Source organism: Cucurbita maxima, unplaced genomic scaffold (genome assembly GCF_002738345.1).
Source record: "Cucurbita maxima cultivar Rimu unplaced genomic scaffold, Cmax_1.0 Cma_Scf00001, whole genome shotgun sequence".
In the NCBI taxonomy this organism is placed as follows: domain Eukaryota; kingdom Viridiplantae; phylum Streptophyta; class Magnoliopsida; order Cucurbitales; family Cucurbitaceae; genus Cucurbita; species Cucurbita maxima.
In genome coordinates, this window is record NW_019272017.1 from 6,680,601 (window position 1) to 6,705,212 (window position 24,612).

The window sequence follows — 24,612 nt, forward strand, 5'->3', positions numbered from 1 at the left end:
TTTTTTTTTTTTTTTTTTTTTTTTTTTTTTTTTTTTTTTTTTGCTTTCAAGTATTCAACCCTGAAAAAATATCTAACCAACCCAAATCTGAGGAGGAATGGAACACTGTTGTTTGGAGAAACACAAGTATCTTGAAAACCCTCAAAAAGACTCGTGGGTTCCGAATTTTTTGAAAGTACTAATGCCAAAATGTAATCTAATAGCTCACTTACAAATTTGTAATTAGAAAAATTAACTGTTCTATAAGAGATTAAATATACACAAAATTCAAAAGGTTAAATTTGTAATTTAATATTTTATCTTTTTATATTTTCTAGTACATCATGATCGAATTAAAATGTGAGCTTGCTTCTATTGCAATATAAAAAGCATAGATTGAGCAAATGAAATCATGGATGAACTTGTGTTCATCGTTCTTGAAAAATTAAATCGTCCAAAGGTTTGATACATGTTTCGTATAACATGTGTAAAACTTATATTCATCCAACTAATTATTTGAAACTTAAAAACACATTTTGATTCTTGGCTTGCTTTTTAAAAAACAAAAAAAAGACTACAAAGATGTACTTACTAATAAGAAAAATAAAATAATTTTTATAAAGATTTTATGTGTACGTTGAAGTAAGAAATTTTAAAAATAGAATAGAATATGGCTAATGAAAAAAATATATTCTGTCAAGCAGAAAGTGAGATTCTACTACAAAAATTACCCCTTTTTTTTATATTAAAAAAAAAACCTTGTTTGAAAAATGAACTTAAAAGTTATCGAACACATTTTTCAAAACTGAAAAATGAATTTTAAAAAAATAAATAAACGAAATGATTAAAAAAAACACATTTTACCAACATGCATTAGAAAATTATTCCAAACATGCTTAAAGACGTACTTTTAGACACTTATAAAGTCATTAGAAACAAACTCCTGTTTATTCTTACCTCATTGTTCCTCCAGTCACGCTGATAAATTCTTGCTAATTTTGTTCCATTCAGGATGATGGTAGTTGAATCAGCATAACCAAAATTCTATGAATCAAACGTTCAAATATAAGTTTATAGCTAACAATGAAATTCAAACAAAGACTAAGACTCTTTAGTTTCAATTGCATAACTTAGAACCCTCTAAAATAAACATGATCTCACCCGATGATATGAGATTCCCTTTGTCATTGTTCTTTCTGTCTAACATATGTGCATTAGATGCGCAGAAATGCATTTGCCTCTTGGTGACATTTTGTTGTGCATGTGCGAACCTGAGTCAGATCATAAATTTTAGCAGCAAGTTGTCATAAAGAGACAGGGAGTTAGCGAGCAAAGTAAAAGCTGTTGCAGTGGAGGGGAGAAACCTAAAGGCCTCATTTTATCCTGTGTGATGCAATCTCCAGAATAGCGTGCATAAAGCTGTCTGCAATTTGGATGACTGGGCCAAAACTTTCGTCTTTGTACAATCTTGACTAGTTTGAATCAAGGCTTTAATTCGGGTCATGCCTCTACTAGTTCTAAGCGAGGAACGATACTCATAGATTGAAGTTCCTACATATAGAAGTAATCACGGTGAAATTGTTAAATATTCAAAAACTATTAAATAAGGTAAATGATGGAAATATAAAATACTAAGGGTATACTAGTCAATAGCTAGTGAGCTAATTAGGTGAGAATTTTGTTTGTAATTAAATGGTTATACAAGGAGGGTGTTCAAGAGTAAGATAATATAATTCCCAGTTCAATTCTCTAGTTTCCATCATGATACGTTCCAAATCGAACTTAAAGCAGGATTTGATACTGTAAAAACTCAAAAGTGTTATGAGACCACAGAAGGATCTGCTATGACAGCTCAAACAAATAAGTCACATTGGTGAGCCACGACGAACCCGAAAAACAATGTGTTATGTTCAAAACTAAACCCGTCAACAGAAATTTCCTTGTGTGTTCTTGCAGCAAATAACCAAGAAATACCGAGAGAAATATTGGAAGCTTTATGTAAACCCTCAAATTCTGGACAGAACCATAGGAATTGGTCAAATAAAGGTGGAACGAAGTGAGATTCCATCTGACTCATTCCAATTAAGAGCCCTCTGATGAACTTTAGTTCAATAAAGAATAAATGGGGAAGTTAAAAATCCTTACCTGGAACATTTGTTAAGCCGGCTACTAATCAAGGTGTGATTTATTCTTTGGCCTAAGGTAAAACTAGTCAACCTTCCACCTATTGATTTTTTTAAGAGGAACTTCGGAATAGACTATGGAGGCACGACCGAATGAGTAAAATACTCAGTAGTCACTGCCCAAATAACAAAGATGTTTCTATTGCAGATAGAACACAGGGTTCAGTGGCAGGAAAAGGAACAATTAAGATCAGTCATGCTCTTTAGTGATAAGGTTTGAGATGATGGAAGATGCATCTTCCTAATATTTGCACGTTTCTTTACCTGAAGTAGTTATGAGTGTTTCTACTCCGTGTCACAGTTAAGTTCTGTCAGCGTGGCAATGGCAGAATACCTAGTTTCTATGTATATTCTCAGTTATTATCAACAGAAAATCAAACTAGATATGATAAAACATACCAAAAACCTAAAAACAATTGACAAGAAAATACCCATGTAAAGCATGACTTTGAGATGCAGACAAGAAAGAAAATGGAGGGAAAAAACGAAGAAAACTACCCACCTGGATTAAGAGCCTGCACGCATATATGGAAGCTCCACAGTGGAAATATTCCGTTTTTACAAGAACAAATTCCCGTTTATAGCTTGTGGTTGTAATATCCCAACAAGCCACAAACTCCGCGGACCTGTGCCAATAAGTGGGGAGCCTCATCAACCATATGGAAGTATACACATTATTATCATTTTTTTAAATAAAGGAAGTATTTACAAATAGGTCGTCATCTCTACCTGTCCATCTTTAGACTCTGCAGCCTATGCCTGGAATATTCTCAAACCCATTTTGAACTAATTTACAATGATTTTTCTTCAAAATTACTAATTTACAATGCTTAGTAATTGAAACGCTTCTACTTCATTCATCATAACAAGAATTTAGAGGTATGCAACGACAGAAGGGAAGGCATGAATACAAACAAGACAAAGTACCTGAAGTTTAAAAGAACTGTTTGAGATCATTAAGCGTTCGAAAATCAGCATGCTAGCACCATAAGCAATCAAACAATTGCGTTCCATTTCTCTTATTCACAGTCCTGAAAAATAGACAGCTATCTAACCATGCAGCTCTTACACTACAGAGCTTGAAAATAGTAATTTGAAAGATATCCAACCTCCATTCCTAGCTCTCCCTTCTGTTGGTTGTCTAGTTAACATGACTCGCAGACCATTACCTCTAGCATGCATGTTGTCCAAGACCAATATATCATGAAATCATGCAAGCTTTTTTTAGAAGGTAACAGTAATTCACAACAGGGTAGAAAACAGGAATCAATAGAAGAGGGACAGAAGCTTACCCTGTGTTTTAACTTTTGGTAGTAAATTGGTCCCATGAATATATACGCTTGTAATGGGCAACCTGTTGTACCTAGACAATTAAATAACATATCAGCTTCTAACAGGAAAAGCGCCAAATTTTGGCTCCAGAGAATAATAGTATGGGAAATGTCCTTTCCGCATTTCAACTATTTAGTATACAGAGTGTGTATTGTCAAAAATAGGTTTGCTTTGCCCAAATCTTTGGCTCTAGAGGTCATGTATTCTTGAGAAAATTGAGCGCACATTCCGAAAGTGTTTTTGTTTAAATATGTGTGAAATATAGCTATAACTTTGTACAGGTTTTCTAACATTTACAAACAGGGACCAAATGACCATTTCTTTAAAGTACATAGACCAAATGGATATTTTGAAAGCAAAACAATCATATTGAACAAAAACAGAAAGTATAAAGACCAAAATGGACATTTAAGTATAAGGACCAAAATGGACTGAAAATAGGATTAAACCTTCAAATTTTCATAATGTTTGACAAGGGATACAGAACCTGTTCCAATATATCCATATTCTTTATCTTGTAGTTATCTATTTTTAGTTACTCCTAAAAAGTTTATCTAGATCTTTCAAGTATTTGAATTTGCAGTGGTTCGTGTGAGAAAGGTCAAAGTCAATCCATATCATTCAGCTGATCTGGATGAAGTGTTCTCTATGTTTCGAAATATACATTTCAACTTTTGACGTCACACGACTTTTACTTGTGTATGACGTTCGACATATACATTTTGACCTCCTCCCTTTGTGAATGACTTTCTTCGATGTACTCTATATCAACTAGTATTGGAGCAGCATATCTAATGCATAAATACAAAAGAATTTCAGCAGAAAAATAACAAAGATTTAAATTCCTTGTATGATCTACCATTCAATCAATATGATTAAACTATAATAAACAAGATTGACTGCAGCAGAGTACAATATCAACTTAGGTCAATTAGCACGATGAAAAATGTAGATTCAATTGAAATTTTGAAACAATAGAACAGTCAGGGATCATAAATATTTTGGAAATCAATGTAGAGGCTCGACTAAATGAAAAAAATCACAAAGGAACCATAAGTCAGGTCGGACAAGCAGCATGTATGAGGATTGAAAGTTTCACTGACAGCATTCACGGTCACATAAGACTCACCGATTCTTACATCTGGAAACCTGCAAAAATCGGGAAGAACTACTCAATTTGAACCACTGAAATCCATTCCACAGTGCCAGGGGTCTAGACAAAAGAAACTCAATTGTAAACCACAAGGATATTAAAATAAACATACGTAAAGACGAACAGAGGAGTAAATAAAAATATTTACAACTTAATGACTCGATTCTCTAAAGGAGGACAGTTATATACTATGAATAAATGTGTACATAAGATAAGTACTCCGATCAGTGCTGGATTCAGTGCAATCATTGGCCTTGACAATCTTTTTTATCTCTGTATTCGCGAAGTAGTTAAAGGAATCCAAGTGTCGCTTAACCAGACCTCTTACCTGCAACCAGATCATTCACACTAGGTGCATCAATAGTCATAGGCGTTAATTTAAACAAACGCATTGTAATAGAAATCCTGTTGTAGTGCATCTGCATATTAAACTGATAATCGTAACAAACAAAAGCAGTGTGATGATTTACACCTTCAAAAATTCAGGAAGAAGTTGAAACTTATCGACGGCTGTCTTGATAGGAAGGCCAAAGAATTGCTCATCGATAACGGAATCGATTGGATAGGATCGTCGACTTGCTTCCCGTTCCTGCAAATTTTTTTGATGTTAACAAGTAACTGATCAGTAACTAACAATGGCAGAAAACTGCAATTCAGCTTCGATACAGCCAAAAGAGACGAAGATAATGAGAGAATGCGGATGGCTTAACATCGAAGCGTCTTCCGCTTCACAACCATGGCTTCTGAGATTGAGACTCGAAGGAACAAGAAAACCGACTTGTTTCGGAGAGAGCGAAAACATTCCCTAAGCCTTTTGCTAGGCGAAAATATGAACTACGGCGCCCATCCGTTTTTATATCTGTTTTAATTTGCCTGAAAACTTTTTTTCTTTTTCTATTTTTATTTTATTTTTTACACGCGCGCTTTTTATTTTTATTCTTACGGTTGAACTATAAGATAATTTTCTCTGAATATCTCTGTTGTCTCAAACTTTTAATTATTTTTTAATAATTTAATTTTCAAATATTATATTTTAAGTTCTCAGGTGGCCGTACACATTGTAGTTTTTCCCTGGACAATGACTTTAATTATTTTTATTATTTTAGTTCAAAAATTCAAATTTTTATGTTCGAGAATGCGAGCGAATAGCCACCAATGGTACCCAACCTCTATCGAACGAAAATTGGTTGGGAACAAAACCATTTTTGGTTGCTGGCTGTCGATCGTACATGTCGAAATCGTTGAATTTGAACGTTACTCACAACAATATTGAAAAAATATCGACCATGACTCAGAATTTCGCAACCGTGCTTCAAATAGTCCAACTAAGGTTTCCAAATTGGGGTTTCAATTTTAATTTCGTACATAAACGTACTATAGGCTCTCTTTCATTGAGATTCAAGTCACAACAATACTTCCTAAGGGATAATCAAACTATTGGAAAGAGAAGACAGCTTTTTGGAGACTACCCGAGAACACGAGCGAATAGTCATTGATGGTAATCCGACGTCTGTCGAACAAAAATTGGTTGGGAGCAAAACTATTTTTAAGTGCTGGCTGTCGATCATATTTGTCGAAATCGTCGAATTTAAACGTTTCTCACAACAATATAGAAAAAATATTGACCGTGACTCAAATTTTCGTGTGCGTGCTTCAAAAAGCCTAATTAAGATCTATAATGTTAGCCACACGACATTATTTACTCATGTTAGCCACACGAATTTAATTAAGGATCTATACTGGTTATTGAAATAAATAAAGTGTATTGCCTAAAATAATAACAAATAAAAAAAGTATTTATGCAAGATTTTTGGTATATATAGTTTTCAAAATTTAATAAAATATTTATATATGTATCTGTACTTGTATACTCATATTTATTTTTCTAGCTCAAAAAAGATGGGTAAAGGTCGTTTAAAGTTTCTGTTTACACAGTCAACCGATTCACACCCCATCTATCCTCCACTAAGTCAACTGCAGCAAGAAAAAAAAGGGGTGGCAGTACAGCACATCTGCAAACATCATGCTTTCATTTATAGTGTAGTCGCCAAGAACCAATATTCATAACAGATGAATACAGAAGTAAAACCTCTAGAGAAACTCACATGAATTTGGTTCAACTAGCCGGAGAGGAAGACTCAGTCGTTTGGGATTCAACTTGAAGCTCTGTTACTACTTCAGGAGCAACAATGTCTGATTGAATTTGAACCTCTGTTACTGCTTCAGGAGCGACACCGTCGACTTGAGAGGAGGATTCGAGTTTGGATTCGGACTCGGTTCGTACTGGTGGTTGGAGAATTGCCGGTGTAGTGAACTTGTTGATGTAGTAACTGAGTGAGGGTCCGGTGTATTCAACAATTTTCACTTCGGGTGGTTTCTTACCTACTTGAAGCAGTATAGATGAAGCTGCAGCAACGGCAATGAGTGCAAGTCCACCAGCAATTGCCAGTGTGTTCTCAGCCCCTTCTGAAGAAGACCCTGCATTCCCCGAGCTTATAGCACTTTCTGCTACATAAACTACTGGCTGCAAGTACACGCAATTTAAGGAGCCTGGGTGGGTGATTTAACATCCAAGGGAACAAATAAAGAAAGAATGAAAGAACAGAGCTATAATTTAAGCCTTTCACCTTCTTTAACAAAAACATTTCATTTTGAAACCAAGTTTCAAAAACAAAATCGAGTTTTAAATTTTCCTAAATTGGTTTGATTTTTTGAAAACATGTTCGAGTAGGTAATAAAATAAAACGAATATAGTAGAATTTAGAAATAGTGCTTATAAGCTTAATTTAAGAAACGAAATGGTTACGAAACAAGTCCAAAAAAAGAATAGATAAGAAACAAATCAATCCCTGGACGCAGCTCAACACAACATCAAAACCGACCAGATAAAACGCAACTATCTTGTTATTTCAAATACTCAATGATAAAAAACAATGTCGGTTAGGAACCACGACCCTCCACAATGGAATTATATTGTCCAATTTGAGCATAAGCTCTCGTGGTTTTGCTTTTGGTTTTTTCAAAAGACCTCGTACCCATGGAGATAGTGTTCCTTACGTAGAAATCCATGATCTTCCTCTTAATTAGTCAACGTGACTACTTCTCTTAATAGTTCTTAATAGTTCTCAACAATGTCTTCACTCAAACTCATTGGGAAAAGCTGTCAGTTCAAACAGGTAGAACTACAAAAATTTGGCTGCTAAAACTTTCAGAAACAGAATCATAGTATTTAACTAGATCAAATGAACGCCTACCCCGATCCCTATATTCAAATCTTACTACAGATAAGCATATAATCCAGAATAAAACTTTGATCCTCAAATCATTGGAAAATTCATACTTACTTCGACGGAATATATGTTTGTTTGTCCTGCAGTGTCCTTCTCCACATAGCCTGTCCACCCTTTTTTCTTCGGTGGGTATGTCCCAACCACTTTAGTTTTCTCCCCTGCTAGCCATTCCATACTAACTTTCCCCACCTGCATTACAAATTACAATAGACATCGCAATGTTAGAGTTTTATATCGTTTAAAAATTAGAACAGCATAAATCATCTGAAAATTTCTTGTGTGCCTATCAATGCTCAAAAGGTAAGCAGTAAAATCAAATATCTTGTTAAGTCACAATTATAATCGTAAATCTAGTGTATTCCAATTTGAGTCTCAAAATTTTATGTCAAACTTTATTTTGCCTTCTAAACAGTTGTTTTCTGTGCGATTGAATTTCAAATTATAAAAATTCAACTACCTAATCAATCAAATTGTTAAACAAAGAGCATTTAGTTTAATGAAATTGTCTTGGTAATCAACAACTCAACAATGAACATATTAGAAGATTAGCTCAAGGAAAAGCACTTGTCGAACAATTAGCTACACCTACAACATTGAATTACATATTCTAATCAATTATAACAAGATTAAGATGAAATTCAATCGGTCCGAAAGGAATTGCGAATTATTCAACAACGAGAAAGCGGACGAACCTCCTTATCTGGAGCACATTCGTCGACATTGCAGTCGGAATCTTCAGACGAAGCTCTGACCGTGAAAATTAGATTGGAAGCACTCTGATTGAAGAGCTTCTGAGACTTTCTAGTGGCTCGTTGGCTCAGAAACGAGCATGAATTAGCGGCAATCAGCGCCTGTGAAGCACAAGCCATCATTCCTCCAAAGCGCTTGTCGATGCCTCAAAAAACTCGAAATGTCTTTACAGATTCAAACTGCTTTGGAATTCAGAGAAAGGAGCAGAGAGTTCGTGAATTTTCTTCCTCTCGCTGTGTCCTTTATTAGCTGATGTCCTCCGGGTTTAAGAGAAACAAGATATTTTTACATTGGATGGCCGTTTTGTGGCGTGGGAATTGAGTGGGATTAGGAATGGCTACGTGTTCGTATCCTGTTGGTCCATTTTTACAATGGATTTTCTGGGTTTAAATGAATTTTATTATTTTTTTTCTTAGTTAAGAAAAACGAACCATAAATTCATTTATGTGTGGACTAAATATTCCATCACATGACATTATAAATCTAAAGAAAAAAAAAAGGAGGTTAATTTATAAATCTTAAAAAAACCCAAAATAAATTTACAAACATTTGAAAAGGCACATATTAAAAAAAAAACCCCAAAATAAATTTACCAATATTTGAAAAGGCACATATTTAAAATTACTTATAATTATATAAAAATTTTAATATGATTTAAATTTAACCCATTATCATATAATTATATACCAAATTTAATATGATTTAAAAATTAATATGATTTAAGTTTAATCTATTATCACGTACATTGAACTTGAACTATAATTTCATATTCACACACGTTAGTATAAATTATAGTTAATTTAAATACAAAGAAATAAATAAAAACTCAAAAAGTATTAAATAATACTTCACCTATTTCAACTAAATAATACCTCAAATTATGAAAAATCACATCCAAATTATGAAAAATAAAAGAGGATTACTTGTTCCTAAAAATATAGCACAAGAAAAGGATAAAACATTAAAAACGGCAATTTTTAGTACAACAAAGAAATAAAATACTAAAAACAGAACATTAAAAATATATTACAAATTAATATTATTGGATTTATTAACATCATCTCGTTTAGTTTTTTGGTTACAGAAACAAAATTATTTATTCACTTAATACTATTACACACAACACAATCATGGGGGAGGGACCGCTCACCATGGGAGGTCAATTACAAAAGCTTTTCAGAGAAAGGTCAAAATGCTAATCATTGAACCTTCAAAATCATAAACAAACTTTCCTACTAATTTTCACATGGAAACCAAAAGTCACCAACTAATCACGAGTCGTTTTCTCTTTACCGAGAAGATCATGTTTCCTAGTCCAATATCGTTCAAACCTCTGCCTTGCATATTTGATGTAATCAAAGTCGATGTCATTCACATGCTCCTGAAGATGACATGAATGTATCGATGATAAGGACGTCACTCAGGAGTCGAGTCGGAGAATAAAACACAAATAATACATGGTTTTTCAGAAGAAAAAAAAGAGGCTAATAACTACAATGACTGCATAGATTCAGTATCCGAGGTGCGAAATTACCGATATTATTCCCCAGAGGCCCCAAACAAGATGGCTAGCAAGAGTATACTTCTCGACATCTTGGACTAATTGCATTAACTCAGCATCACTGGGCTGACGACCTGCAATATGTGTAACATAATGTGAGGTCCCAAATCTAGAAGTAGCTCAACACCTCCAATTCTCAATACGATACAGTCTCATACAAATGCATCTTTCATTTTTCAGAAAATCTATTTCAATCACTGCAAATTTTGTACTCCCTAAATGGTAGACACAAGAAATTTAAGACAGGGAAAGGCAGCAAGCAAAAAAGGGCAGAAGGAAATTAAGTCAAAGACTCAAATCCAAATAGGCAATAAAACAATATAGTAAGATCTAACTTCTAAGACCAATATGAACAAAACTTGGTAGTAATTGGTCTGTACTCCTCCTGAGATCGGAGGTTTAGATCTCCATGCCCCACATTTGTTGTACTAAAAAAAATATCCAACTCCTAAGGAAACAAAACCGAGCACTACTTATATTGTGTTTATACGACCAAGAAGTGAACATGGCTGTTGATTATTTTGTTCCTTGCCAACAGTTCATAATTCATATTCTACAGTAGGTATTATAAAATTACCCGAAGCACTCAGATATTGTTGCAGGAATCTTTTACGCTCCTCCAAACCTGTGAGGCGAAAAGAAGTCAATATTGATATATACAAATGCATAAAAACATACTTATAGATTTACACAAAACAAACCGGGATATTTGGTGTGGACCAAAACATGTGGAGTGTCCGTATGATAATCCGCGGTCATTTCACAGAAGTGATTCGCAATGTCAAAGGCTATGGGATTATAATTTGCATATTCATAATCCTGTGAAAGAGAAGAATGAAAATCAAATGAGTAACGTGACTCAAATCTACATTCTCTTGCCTAAATGGCTAAGCTTGCAGATGGGTTCCAGATAAAAGAGAACAATAATAATAACCATGAATGAATAATCCTAAAGTAGCAATAGTTCAAGCAATGGCAACATGTTTTTGTCTTCATGACTTACTAGCTTCAGATTACAAATCTTGAATACAGATTTGCTCTTCCAAAGTGAGGTGTGGCATCTCATAATAACAAAAGAAAATAGACGAGGGATAGGGAATTGTCCTCTTATATATACCATTTTTTTCTCATTAATGAATTTTCAATAGACCAATGATAATGAGTGTGAGATCTCACATCGATTGAAGAGGGGAACGAACCATTCCTTATATAAGGGTGTGGAAACATCTCCCTAACAGACATGTTTTAAAACCGTAAGACTAACGGCGATACATAATGGGCTAAAACGGACAATATCTGCCAGTGGTGGGCTTTGACGGTTACAATGAGCAATTTGTATTTTATCTATAAGCGATGCAGTTCATCAAACGGACTAATTAAACAAAAAAAAACATAGACATGCATTTCCCCTATTCCAAGAAAAATAAATTCTGAACAAGGAAGAAAAGTATATTACGATTATAGTTATTGATCTAGTCTCCTCGTCTAGCATTATGTTTCCGTACTGTACATCATTGTGGCAAAAACCTATAGTTTGATGATCATCAAAGAGGTCCTTTTCCAATGCAGAAATCTCTTCTTCCATAGAATCCAAGCGAAAGGCTTTGGCTTCTTCAGGTGGAGAAATTTTTTTGGCAGCAGTTAGCCAATTTCTGATGTTGCAAAAAGGAAAGTATGTAAGAACTATAAGAACTATAACAAGCAAGGGAGATAACTAAAAGATATTTGCCCATAAAGCGCCATACCGCAATCTATTCCACAAGCACACGTTCTTCGGACCAGGAATATCAAGATTATGGAACTCCTTCATTTTAATGGCTATAAGAGAAGATATTTCTGAATCAAGTAGATCCACTGCTGATAATGTCTGGCAGTCACATATCAACACAAGATTAAAGGAACACAATAAGAAGAAAAACGAGTATTCTTAAATTAATATCGACGTGACAGCATCATTACTAAGAAAATAAAATCTGCATACCCTTGCACGGATGAACTCTTCAATTCGACCAGTCGAAAATCGCCCAAGAAGGCGAGGTCCCTGCCCCTGCTTCGATATAAATTCAAATGTCCTTATCTCATCTTCTCGGTTAAGAAACACATCCACGCCTTCACCGTAAATCCTAACTAAAACCTTTCTAGAGACATCCTCTTTCTTAGTCGGCCACTTAATTTGAAAGACCTCATTGGTCATGGCTCCCTTCAAAGGGATCATTTGCAATGCACTTGAATCAATTTCGTCTCCCCATTTGGTAGCCAATGACTGCAAAATCTCCCTTGCTTCTCTAGGTAGACGATCATATTTCTTATTCGTTGCATTCTCCACTGTGACCATACTTAAACCAATTGCTACAGAAAATCGATATCACGACAAACTTCTTCAAGGTGAAATTATCCGATCTGAAAAGTTTAGAAACCAATAGTTGAAATCAATTCCTTAAAGAACCATTCTATTCAACACATCCTGACCGTCGAGCACGAAGAAATTCAATTTAAAAGAACTATAAAATTAAAAACTCCGTAGGAGAAAGAAAAAAACAACTGCAAATGGTCAACATCAGAGTTGCTTATGCCCATAACACAACACATAGCATGATAGAGAAATGCTAGAAAATATGATTGTGCCTTCTTTCATAAGAAAGAAATATCCATTGGTACACTGAAATATACCGACAAATTTTCAAAGGAATAATAGAATGACAGGAAAATCCTCTCTAATTTACACACATGGAAGACAGCTACATTACAGAATCTGTATGATACAGGAAACAAAAAGTAATCGTAAAAATGCAGCAAATCAACGAAGAATCTTCCATAATTTACACGCATAGAAGAAAACCACATTATAAAAATCTTTATGATACAGGAAACGTAATAGATTCCCCCAATGCCATATTATCTCACAAATCAAATGAAACAGGAAATCTTCTTTTAAAAAATTATCAGGCAAGCTGCACTAACATGCCTTCGATTTCAGATCCCTCCAAAACTCAATAAGAAAAACAAATCATAAAATTCGAGAATCATTTCACCGCAAGAAGTGCCGAACCATATACGAGATCGAGCTAGCCCATACAAACCAAAACCCTTCCTATACCATTGTTACCATTGCAACCAATATATGATCAGGGAAAAGAATCAAAAACAGCGCCAGTCATTGCCAAACCTTTTAAATGAAATCAACGGATACGGAATCAGAACAAGTTGGAGAACGAGGAAAATTCCCGAAAAGTTTGAAGCAACTCCCAAGGTTTCGATTCTGCAGAACACCACCACCGAGAATCTCACACAATGGAAGCTTATTATATGATGCTGCGCGCTCGCTGAAGCGGCAAAAAAATGAAGAAGTACGCAAAAATTTGTTCAGTTCAAACAGGGAGAACGGAAATTGCCGCAAAATTTAGATTCCGTTGATATTATATAAAACAAACAAACAAACAAACAAACGTTCCCACCCTGCATTGGAACTTATTGTTTTCATAAATTATTAATGTAATAATTCCACGTCGGATAAGGAAGTTCAGCCGTTGGATTTTGAGATCGCGAGATCTTACGGACATAAATGTTGTAACAAATTATCAAAGTGCTGAACCAATTATTGGCTTTCTTTTTTCTTCTTCTTGAACGACGACGAATATTTCTTGGCTGAAGGAGCTGTCTCATGCACAGTTTGCAATGAGCTGGCGACACGTTGCACATGACGTGGCACATTCTTCATGCGCTATCTTGTTTTTAGCCGACTGTGGTATTAGTAATATTTAAGAATTGTCTTCTGAAAATAGGAGAGAAGGCCACGTTATATTCAAAAAATAAATCACGTTACTAAAAAATCATATAAATTGATTTTTCAAAATCTAATCCAACTTACACGTAATATTTTAAAAATATATATTTATTTAATATTTTAAATTTTAAAATTATAACTTTAATTTAATTTATAAATTTATTATAATCTTAAAGTTTAGACATAAATTTATTTATTAAATAATAAATTTTAAAACTTGATTAAAACACAAATTTTAAAAGTTAGTTATCAATTAAATATAAAATTAAAAAATTATTAATCTATTAAATATAAAATTTAAATACTTACTATTTAAAATAAAAATATAATTTTAGTATTGAACCATATCTAAATTAAGTAATTTTTTCGTATAAAAAGGAAAAAAAATTATGTTGACATACATTTTGAAACGTGATACTAATGGTTTTAATCATATACTAACGATTGTAGTATTTAATTTTTTTAAGCGAAATAAAGTTTTTAATTTTTTAAATGGTTTGAAGATATTAATTAAAACTTAAAATTTTATCATTTTAATTCCAAATTAATAATAAAGGTAGTTTTAATTTTAAACAAAAATTATAAATACTTTGAAATGGTTGAACGTTTAGATATATTTTAAAGATGAAAACATCAAATTTATGGATATTTTTATTAAATTAACGGGTATAATTTAGCATTTTTACATTAACAAACCTCTTTCTTTTGCTAAAACGCTTTATTTAATTTGGTCATCTATCACGCTTTATAAATACTTTGAAGGTGACTTTGTTTATTTCGTGAGACTTTATTTTGCATTTAGTTAAAAATTCGAGCATGTTTGGTATTTGAGAATACTATTAAGAATCACGATCCTCCACAATTATATGATATTGTTCACTTTGAGCATATAAGTTTTCATAGTTTTGCTTTTTGGTTTCCCAAAAAATCTTATATTAATATAGATAACGTGATGCTTTTAATAATCATCGACCATCCTCCTATTAAGCAAACTACACCATACATCTGCATCATGTCTCCAAGGATTGGAACTATATCCACCTAAATCTGAGTAAAATAGTTAATTATTTTATTTATTAAGCCAAATTATTAAAATAATTTAACTAATTATATTTTAATTCAAAATTTATTTATGTAAATTTAAGGTGTTCATTTTAATAACTATCCTCACATAATTCTAATAAAATTATATAAACTTTTAAAGGTAAATATTTAGTAAACTTATATTTAAAAAATCAAATGTGGAATAATGTTGTATATGATAGATATAAATTCTATACCCAATATAATTTGTTAATAGCATTAAATTTTAATTCATTTATAAGTATGTTATAAATAATATGCATTAAATTTGATGGTATTAATAGTTATTCTCAAATAAATATGTATGCATTAAAATTTAGGTTTCTAATTTGTTTAGCTATCAAATATTAATAATTATTCTCAAATAAATAGGTTCAACAAAATTGTAAACAAATTTAATTATAAATATGAACTGTCATCAATTTAAATAATTAATTATATATGTTATAGTCCATGTATGGAAAAAAAATTCAACCAATATAAAGATCTTTGTATTACCAAACATGTCAAATCGCAAATGATATAGTCTATTATCAACGGTGTATTTAATTCCTTCAAACTCTAATCCATTAGTTGTTCTTATTTTAAGAATATTCAACAAATAAAATTAATTAAAAACAGACCTTTAATAATTCTATAAATAAAATTTGACAATATAACAAGAAACTATAATTAAATCACAATTGAAATTATTTTAATTGTCATCTTAAATTGATCGAGATAAATTTGGTAATTTAACATGGGTAAAAAAAAAAAAAAAAAAAGTAAATTCCGTCACCTCACAGTAACGGCGTTTACCAAGTTCTTCATACCCAAGTGCCTCTCAGCCAATCCCGTAACGGTAGGAAATTTTGGCGGTAAAAGAACCTAACGTATTCCACGCGTCGCACTCGCATTGGCTGGGAATGTATGTATGTATGTCGGCATGGTGTCATGACATGTTGTTGTTTTTCCCGCGCGAGACCACTCTAAAGGGTTTCCCTGGGAGAGTGAGAAGGCCGAAAATGTTTAGAGAGAGAAGCGAACGAGGGAAATTCTGAGAGAACAAGCGACAGAGTGAGAAGATAGGGTTCAGAGTTACGCCCTTCAAGAATCCTCATTTGATTCTGTCTCCACGGAGAAATCAGGCCATTGGTAGGGTTTCTTTACTGGATCTGCAGGTTGGTGGGAGTTCAATTAGAGATCCGAGCGATTTCTTGAAGACTGTGACAAGAAATTTCACTTCGTTTCTTTTTTCTCGTTATTCTTAAGGTGCGTTCTTATCCCTTCTACCGTCGAATGACATGGTTGCTTCCGGTACTATGAGTTTATCGGTAACTGGTCAATCATTCGATATAAACTCATTTCCATTTTTTTTCATACGGGCGTTTTGGAGGGAATAGAGGTGATTAGAAGTAATTGGTCGCGGATTCGCTGAGAAAACGAGTATGGAACTTCCCGTTGGTGTAGTATCCCTACTCGTTGGATGAACGTGGGGGAGGGGGGTGGGCGCTAGAAGAATGGTTTTTACTGTAGTCTTCGCATTTTTGAACTGCTGTTATTGGCGCCCAAATTACTAGCTTCGGAACATTTGTTCTTACAGTTCGAATTTCCTAGGGCTGTATTCATGGAAAACGTGGAGGAAACGAAGCCATCAGGTACAAACATTTGCCTTCCTGATGGCGTAACAGACACCGCTGAAGTTCAATTTTCAGAATTTTGTGAGGTTTTTTTTCTCCCTAATGTCTTCCAATTTTTATTTTTTTGTGAATGCGTCCATTCATTTACATCAACTTCTACTGTAATTCATACTGCAGAACGGATTACGTCTGGATGAGAATTGCTGTAATCAAGCGTTGAAGTTATATAGAGAGACCAAGCACCTTTTGGTGGCAAACATATCAGCAATTGGGAGTGGAATTGTATATTTCTTTAGCATCTTCAAGGTTGATTCTTTCTTCCTTTTGAGAAAATTTCCCTTGAATCTAATCGAGTCCTACTTCAACAGCCCGAAGAAGCCAACCGATTTTGGTCCGCCTTTGTTTTGTATTCTGTGAAGAGGCTGAGAGATAAGAATTCAGAGAGTTCACATCAGGGATCTGAGAACAACAGCTTCACGTTATGCCACATATTGAGAGTTTGCAAGCTGAAGTACATTATTATTGATACTGTTTTTTATGTTTATTTTAAACTTGTTTTTCTCACTTCTATCTGTATAGACTTTAATTTTAAACTTGTTTTTCCCTGCTTATCATACAGCATTGTAGAATTTTTTAAAGAGCTTCCTCAGTTTGTTGTAAAAGCTGGTCCAGTATTAAGTAATCTTTATGGTGCAGATTGGGAGAATAGACTAGAGGTACAGTAATCTTAGGCATATATTTTGAGGGCTTATTTATAATGTCATTATGTATTTTTTTAATTAAGAATGCATTTTCTTTGAATTGTCACTTATCGTTTTTCTTGTATATTTTCATTTAAGCAGGCAAAGGAGTTGCAGGCTAACTTCGTTCATTTGAGCCTCTTAAGCAAGTTAGTGTTTTTTTTTTTCTCTGTGCTTTGTGAGATTTGTTAGAGGCTCTACATTAGTTTTTATTTGTCATAGCGTCTTTTATTCTCGTTGTTTGTTTGCATTGTGCAAATTTTTATATCACGCCTATTTTTCAAGGTATTATAAGCGTGTCTACCGAGAATTCTTCTCCACCAGTGATGCTAATGTTGAAAAGCAGTCAGCTTTATCCTGTCCTACGGGTTACTTGTCTGATTACCATCGTTTTGGATGGTTGTTATTTTTGGCTCTTCGTGTACATTCTTTCAGTCGTTTTAAGGACTTGGTGACTTGCACTAATGGTTTGGTTTCCATTTTGGTGAGTTTTATTCCTCTATGAATCTATGAATGTAGTAATTAGGGATAATGGAATTGTATAATTAGCATACGTGGATCAATGCCGTTCTTAGTTATTTTTTCCGTTGGTCAAACTTGAACACAATAATTAGGGGGCTAAAATTATGATACTCGAGAAACATATCAGATTTATGCAATGTAATGTTGAATATATGTACAAATGACCAAGGATTAAAATATCCGTAAATCAGAGGGCCTGGCATCGATATTAAGGATTAAGCGATATCTCCAGTATTTTATATAAGTACACATAAAACATAGAAAATTATCATATATTTATCACAAATGTATACGAATAGTAATAAGCAGATCTGTAACTTAGTTTGATAGTTAAAACAATTTAATCATTGATTTAAATGATTTTTAGGTATATCTGCATTTACAAAAATATTTGTCAATATTGATACTATCAATATATCCCTAAATATATTTGTAAAATTGAAATCTTGATATTGATATCGACATTGATATTTAATGCTTACAAATGACTGCGCCCTTACTAGTATTAAACTCCTTGGCAGGCTATTTTAATTCTTCATATTCCAGTTCGTTTCAGAAACTTCAACATTCTTGACTCGGAACGCTTTGGTAATTTTCTCTGTATATATTTTGTCATAGTTTTCTTGTAGTTGCTTACCGTGTTTATATTTTGTCCAGTTAAGAAAGGTGGAAAAGGAGTGGATCTGCTTGGATCACTTTGTAATGTCTATGACACCTCAGAGGTTGAACTGAGGGAAATAATGGATAAAGCAAATAGTTTGATAGAAGATATTTTGAAGAAGAAGCCGCGTTCGGCCTCTGAGTGTAATAGTAAAAGCTTGGAGAATATTGACACTGGTCAGTTCCAATGTGCTTCATTTGATGGTTTAGTTGCACTCTATTGATTTTCTGCGCCCTTCATAAAATTTCCTTTTTTCTCCTTTTGCATTTTAATACAGAGGGCTTGATATGCTTTGAAGGATTAATGGAGGAGTCATCTCTTTCATCCGGTTTAGAAATTCTTGAAAAGGACTATGAAGATGCAATTCATAATAAAGGTGAGCTCGATGAGCGGGTATTTGTTAATGATGAGGACAGTTTACTTGGTTCGGGTAGCTTGTCTGCAGGTGCTGTTGCAATGAGTGGCTTCAAGGTATTTTCTCTTCGAGTTTGCAAATTTTCCAATACTTTACTTTCTTATGTTCCTATATGGGTTATGATTTTGGTTTTAATCTCTTCAGAGGAAGTTCGACTCAATGTGCTCACCTGCAAGGACAATAACCAGTCCAATGTCACCACTTCGCTCTCCTGGTTCGCACGCCAATGGCACTCTTAATAGTGGCAACGGGAAACTTGCTGCCACGCCTGTTAGTACAGCCATGACAACGGCAAAGTGGCTCAGAACAGTTATTTCTCCACTTCCAGCAAAACCTTCAGCAGAGATGGAGCGCTTTTTAGCTTCATGTGATAGGGATGTAACTAACGATGTAGTTCGCAGGGCACATATAATATTAGAGGCTATATTTCCAAATAGTGCTCTTGGAGAGCGTTGTATAGCTGGAAATTTACAAAGTGCAAACCTCATGGATAACATCTGGGCAGAGCAGCGGCGACTAGAAGCACTGAAGTTATATTATAGAGTTTTGGAAGCAATGTGCAGAGCAGAGTCTCAGATGCTGCATGTGACTAATTTGACCTCTTTGCTGACTAATGAGAGGTTCCATAGATGTATGCTGGCTTGTTCTGCCGAATTGGTTTTGGCGACTCATAAAACTGTTACGATGTTGTTTCCTGCTGTATTGGAGCGAACTGGAATCACCGCTTTTGACCTTAGTAAGGTGATAGAAAGTTTTATTAGACATGAAGAGTCGCTTCCTAGAGAGCTGAGGCGACATCTTAATTCTTTGGAAGAACGGCTATTAGAGAGCATGGTATGGGAAAAAGGTTCTTCGATGTATAACTCCCTGGTTGTGGCTAAACCTGCCCTTGCTGCAGAAATTAACCGTCTGGGTTTACTAGCTGAACCCATGCCATCTTTGGATGCAATTGCTGTTCAAATTAATTTTTCTGGTATTGGGGTATCAACCATGCCTAATTTGCAGAAGCATGAGAGTTTGCCAGGTAACGGAATAGAGTTTTCATCTTTGGTTTATATCATTAAAATAGAATTAGTTAGCACCTGAACATGACTGGTAAAATGCAGCATTTGCTAAACATAGTCTAGTTGTCATCTTAGCGCTTACAGAAATAATCAATTTTGTTTTTTTCTTGATAGATTGAAATGTTTGTGTGAGATCTCACATAGATTGGAAAGGGGAATGAAGCATTCTTTATAAGGGTGTCGAAACCTTTCCTTAGCAGACTCGTTTTAAAATCCTTAAGGGGAAGCCCGAAACGGAAAGCCTAAAGAGGACGATATCCGCTGGTGGTGGGCTTGGGCTGTTACAAATGGTATTAGAGCCAAATATCTGGCGATGTGCCGGCGAGGATGTCGGGCCCTGCGGGGACGTTGGGTTTCGAAGGGGGGTGGATTGTGAGATCCCACGTCGATTTGAGAGGGAAACAAAACATTCTTTACAAGGGTGTGGAAACCTCTCCCTAGTACGCACATTTTAAAAACTTTGAGGGGAAGCCCAAAAGAAAAAACCTAAAGTGGACAATATTTGCTAGTAGTGGACTTGAGCTTGAACTGTTACAATTTGAGTACCACAGAGTTTGTTTGAGTTCAAACGTTTGCATTTAATTTAACAAATATGTTTCTCTTATTTCACTCAACTATGAATATGGATCTTTATGATTATCCTTCAGGTCAAAATGGGCATATAAGGTCACCTAAAAGATTGTGCACAGATTTAAGAAGTGTGCTAGTGGAACGGAATTCTTTTACTTCTCCAGTGAAGGACCGACTCTTGGCTTTCAGTAATATCAAGTCTAAGCTTCTGCCACCTCCCTTACAGTCAGCATTTGCAAGGTATAATCGGCATATTTTAAGTGCTACTGCTCAAATGTCAATCTTTTGACTACTCCCTAACTATTATTTCCATGCTTTATCTCTTTATTTTCAGTCCTACTCGGCCTAATCCCGGAGGTGGTGGTGAAACGTGCGCTGAAACTGGAATTAACATATTTTTTAGCAAGGTATAAAAAACATGATTTTCTGACTACCGTGGTATCAAGATAATAAAACATTTGGGACATCCTAATTCGAAGAGTTTATGAACTTACTTGCCTTCTTACTCAAACAATGTGATTGAAGTTTGGGGAGATAATGGCTTATGTGTGTGTTACCTGCATTTGTTATTCATTCTTGAAAATATGAGATCGTTATCTATGATTATTATTTTTTGACCAGTTTCGTAATAAGTGCTTCACATGGTTTTCGACTTTTAGATCACCAAGTTGGCTGCTGTTAGAGTCAATGGTATGGTGGAAAGGTTGCAGTTATCTCATCAGATCAGGGAGAATGTCTACTGCCTTTTCCAACGGATACTCGGTCAAAAAACATCACTATTATTTAATCGTCACATCGACCAGATCATTCTTTGTTGTTTCTATGGTGTCGCGAAGGTTTGTTCTTAAGGATGTTGAAAGAGATTTTGATGCTTTTTGGTTCACTTTATTTATTTATCTTAACACAAACAATGTTGCAGATATCTCAATTGAGCCTCACGTTTAAGGAAATCATATACAACTACAGGAAGCAACCGCAATGTAAACCTCAAATCTTCCGAAATGTGTTTGTTGATTGGTCTTCAGCACGTCGTAATGGGGTAGGCTGTTTTTTTTTTTATGTTTTATTCTATTTTATTTAAAAAAGAATTTAATGAATAACTCCTAGAATGCTCTGGATTCAGAGATCAGGACAGGATCACGTGGATATAATTACGTTCTACAATGAAATATTTATCCCTTCTATAAAACCTTTGCTCGTTGAGATTGGCCCAGCTGCATCAACCACGAAAACTGACAGAGTTCCTCAAGTCAACCACAACAACAGCAATGGTACACCTGATCATGTTTATTTAATTGCAATGATGGTGTCCTATTTGCAGTTTATATCATTTCTTGATATGCTTTTCGGTCTTCTTGTGTCTAATGATTAGCACCGTGCCCGGGATCACCTAAGATATCGCCTTTTCCAAGTCTTCCCGACATGTCTCCTAAGAAAGTATCTTCAGTACATAATGTCTATGTCTCTCCACTAAGATCATCAAAGGTATCTGTGGTGGCATGCCATTGTCACACATTTTCTACCTTTGAGACGTTTTATCTGGATATAGTTCTGCGAGATCTTTCGTTTAATTTTGATTGTTCTTGTGGGTCTTTTTTTCTGTACCCACATCGATGACAAGTGACCAATTATATAAGTTGTCATGAGTTGTAGCACATGTAATATTTAACCAAGTTTTGAAAATTGTGATCAGATGGATGCGTTGATTTCACATAGTTCAAAAAGCTATTACGCTTGTGTCGGGGAGAGCACTCATGCGTTTCAAAGCCCTTCAAAAGACCTTACTGCCATAAACAACCGTTTGAATAGGTATGCTTCGTTCCTGTTTGATAATCATTTGATTTTTCGTTTTTTGTAATTCGACTAAAAAATCAGAACTTTCTTTGATATAAACAGAAAACTAAAAACAAAATCGTCTAGTTTTTGGAATGGTTGACATTGTTATGCTAAGAATTTTGCTTTATTTCTTCACGTAGTACACCACGGAAACTCCGAGGCACACTAAATTTTGACGACGCGGACGTTGGTTTGGTCAGTGATTCCCTGGTGGCGAACAGCCTTTACCCACAAAATGGAAGTTGTGGATCATCCTCAGGTGCACCTATTAAATCTGAACAACCTGATTCTTAGTTAAAGATTTCCCAAGCCCACAGGTACATATATCTAAATATGTACATATATATATCTCTCTCTCCTTGCCTCTAAAGTTGTATTGCCACGGGGGTATTGTATTGAGCGGTGAGTTATTGTGTAGAATGGCCGCCACCACTCCCCTTGTCTTAGCCACCCATCTCAAATTTGTAGTTGCATATTATAATTAATTAGTTTTAGTTCAATTTGAGGTTTTGATTTCATTGCAGCTGTGTTTATCTGTTACCATTTACAAGAATAATCTAGATAAGGTATTATGTAACAAGGAGTTCTGTGTTGTTTTTTCTCAAGGTGTATATAAATGATTTTAGATGAAGAAGTTTCGTCCGTTTCATTGTCTCTAAACTTTAAAAGTTTAGAATATGATATGCTCATGGTCTCTCTAAACTTTAAAAGTTTAGAATATGATAGGATCATTGTCTCTAAACTTTAAAACTTCAGAAAGTGATAGGCTCATTTGGGTCATGGAGCATTTAAATTGGTTGTATTATAGTCTGAAATTTTAAAATGACTAATTAGCTCATGAATTTTTTAAAAAATTATCTTTTTAATTCTTACCTTTATTTTAACTTTAATAATCTAATAACATAATTTAGATGCAAGCATGTTAGAGCAGTATTTCAAACTGTATAGATGGAGATAATAATATAAGAAGGCCAAAATGACTTTTTTTAACTTCAGCGACCAAATAAAATAAACTTGAAAGTTAATATTATTTAAACAAAAAAGGATAGAATATAAATCTAAAAATAACCGTTTGAAGATACTTTAGATGGGCATTGGATTATTAAATTGGATTATTTAAAGAGCTCAACCGAATTACTATCAATTGTGCAGAACTTGTTTTTGCTAAGTCGAGTTCAATACCAAACACTTATCCCGAACTTTCAATACCTAAGGGTTCATTATACAAAGCAATTGTATAGGCAGATTTAGTGAATTCCTAAAAAGCCAAACTCCTCGTTATGTTGTAAAAATGCAAGAACAATAGAATACAATAATCAAAACAAAACTAATACACCATGATATTATTTGAATCCCGGAGCAAATGCTTCTCAAGTTAACTAGCTTATCTCGTTTACATTCTCAATACCTATTAATATAACTTGCATATCAAGAATCAAGAGACAAAAATGGTTACCTCCATGGATGAATCTTCTGTTACCATCTAGCGACCCATGGAGATAGTACAAACCCCGAAAGATCATTAAAATCTGGCCACTTTTTAGCCTGAAACTGCTGATTCATGATTCAAGCATCTGTCATTTACGCTTGCATACTCCTATCTTAATGTGAAAAGTTGTACAGGCCAGTCGCGGTTCCGACCATCACCAGCAATCCCAGTAGTCTCTAGTGAAATATCAATGCTCCGATGTTCGGGCGCACGGACAATGCTAAGGCGTAAATGAACTTTGACAGCAGGGGAGGCATGGCTACCTACTGGTGCTGATTTGTTGGTGGCAGATTTTCTAGATGTTATAGCAATTGGCTCTGTGAAGGTTAATATGGTTTGAGACCAGTGAGTTTTGGGAGTGTGGGGAGATGTAGACAGAACAGCCGGTGATTCCTTGCAAAATCTGCTTGTGAAACCAGTTTCAAACCATAGGACAACTCCATGACACCAAGATGCTTCTACTTCAACATCATCTGAGTTGCTTGAAGGATAATGTAAATTTGGTTCCAAGTCCGTGCTTGCAGTGAAGTCTACTTCATCAGGATGCATAGTTGCAAGATCGAAAGTCTGTACAATGGGGG

The 24,612-nt window shown here is 34.5% G+C and overlaps 4 protein-coding genes and 1 long non-coding RNA gene across 7 annotated transcripts in view; 1 reads left to right on the plus strand and 4 right to left on the minus strand.

Moving 5' to 3' along the window:
• Positions 1–2,721: 2,721 nt before the first annotated feature.
• On the minus strand, positions 2,722–5,462 carry LOC111485981. Of its 2 annotated transcripts, XR_002718789.1 has the most exons (8): positions 5,120–5,462; positions 4,854–4,975; positions 4,624–4,707; positions 3,455–3,525; positions 3,272–3,380; positions 3,090–3,193; positions 2,892–2,967; positions 2,722–2,788 (listed from the first exon to the last, which is right to left on the minus strand). It is a non-coding gene; the product is annotated as an uncharacterized LOC111485981 (long non-coding RNA). The 2 variants fall into 2 exon arrangements; XR_002718788.1 differs by lacking the exon at positions 2,892–2,967 and having other exon boundaries at positions 5,120–5,461.
• A 1,181-nt stretch (positions 5,463–6,643) lies between these two features.
• LOC111487878 (protein MAINTENANCE OF PSII UNDER HIGH LIGHT 1) lies at positions 6,644–8,952 on the minus strand. The gene is made up of 3 exons (XM_023135431.1): positions 8,630–8,952; positions 7,992–8,126; positions 6,644–7,171 (listed from the first exon to the last, which is right to left on the minus strand). Exons 1-3 carry the CDS (start codon positions 8,807–8,809, stop codon positions 6,764–6,766), a joined length of 723 nt encoding a protein of 240 aa, XP_022991199.1. The 5' UTR covers positions 8,810–8,952; the 3' UTR covers positions 6,644–6,763.
• Positions 8,953–9,711: 759 nt separating this feature from the next.
• On the minus strand, positions 9,712–13,657 carry LOC111487966 (probable choline kinase 2). The gene is made up of 8 exons (XM_023135497.1): positions 13,415–13,657; positions 12,230–12,648; positions 11,994–12,115; positions 11,705–11,900; positions 10,950–11,067; positions 10,826–10,873; positions 10,222–10,322; positions 9,712–10,068 (listed from the first exon to the last, which is right to left on the minus strand). The coding sequence occupies exons 2-8, from the start codon at positions 12,581–12,583 to the stop codon at positions 9,955–9,957; spliced, it is 1,053 nt and encodes a 350-aa protein (XP_022991265.1). The 5' UTR covers positions 12,584–12,648; positions 13,415–13,657; the 3' UTR covers positions 9,712–9,954.
• A 2,430-nt stretch (positions 13,658–16,087) lies between these two features.
• Positions 16,088–23,153, plus strand: LOC111484861 (retinoblastoma-related protein-like). Of its 2 annotated transcripts, none has more exons than XM_023131494.1 (19): positions 16,088–16,366; positions 16,698–16,820; positions 16,912–17,016; positions 17,103–17,245; positions 17,354–17,450; positions 17,577–17,623; positions 17,760–17,958; positions 18,518–18,584; positions 18,654–18,833; positions 18,935–19,128; positions 19,217–20,096; positions 20,784–20,946; positions 21,041–21,113; positions 21,366–21,542; positions 21,626–21,745; positions 21,830–21,977; positions 22,079–22,191; positions 22,400–22,515; positions 22,683–23,153. In XM_023131494.1, exons 2-19 carry the CDS (start codon positions 16,722–16,724, stop codon positions 22,834–22,836), a joined length of 3,075 nt encoding a protein of 1,024 aa, XP_022987262.1. In that variant the 5' UTR covers positions 16,088–16,366; positions 16,698–16,721; the 3' UTR covers positions 22,837–23,153. The 2 variants fall into 2 exon arrangements, with proteins under 2 accessions (XP_022987262.1, XP_022987253.1); XM_023131485.1 differs by having other exon boundaries at positions 16,089–16,366; positions 16,712–16,820.
• Positions 23,154–23,834: 681 nt separating this feature from the next.
• The window catches only part of LOC111487894 (probable protein arginine N-methyltransferase 3), a 4,554-nt gene continuing 3,776 nt past the window's right edge, over positions 23,835–24,612 (minus strand). Inside the window, exon 7 of the mRNA XM_023135432.1 lies at positions 23,835–24,598. Within this exon, the coding sequence (XP_022991200.1) occupies positions 24,140–24,598 (459 nt within the window). The 3' untranslated portion in view covers positions 23,835–24,139. The remainder of the gene's footprint in view (positions 24,599–24,612) is intronic.

Bases quoted from the DNA above. Each gene is read 5' to 3' on its own strand.
- LOC111487878 (XM_023135431.1), bottom strand. From the start codon at position 8,809: ATGATGGCTTGTGCTTCACAGGCGCTGATTGCCGCTAATTCATGCTCG. The intron at 8,127-8,629 runs GTTCGTCCGCTT...TTTGTAATGCAG, and splicing joins AATGTGCTCCAGATAAGGAG to GTGGGGAAAGTTAGTATGGA. The intron at 7,172-7,991 runs GTAAGTATGAAT...GTGTACTTGCAG, and splicing joins CAAACATATATTCCGTCGAA to CCAGTAGTTTATGTAGCAGA.
- LOC111487966 (XM_023135497.1), bottom strand. From the start codon at position 12,583: ATGGTCACAGTGGAGAATGCAACGAATAAGAAATATGATCGTCTACCT. The intron at 11,068-11,704 runs GTAATATACTTT...TCTCTTTCACAG, and splicing joins CTAGATCAATAACTATAATC to GATTATGAATATGCAAATTA. The intron at 10,069-10,221 runs GTAATTTCGCAC...TGTCATCTTCAG, and splicing joins GCCTCTGGGGAATAATATCG to GAGCATGTGAATGACATCGA.
- LOC111484861 (XM_023131494.1), top strand. From the start codon at position 16,722: ATGGAAAACGTGGAGGAAACGAAGCCATCAGGTACAAACATTTGCCTT. The intron at 16,821-16,911 runs GTTTTTTTTCTC...TTCATACTGCAG, and splicing joins AATTTTCAGAATTTTGTGAG to AACGGATTACGTCTGGATGA. The intron at 17,624-17,759 runs GTTAGTGTTTTT...CTATTTTTCAAG, and splicing joins CATTTGAGCCTCTTAAGCAA to GTATTATAAGCGTGTCTACC.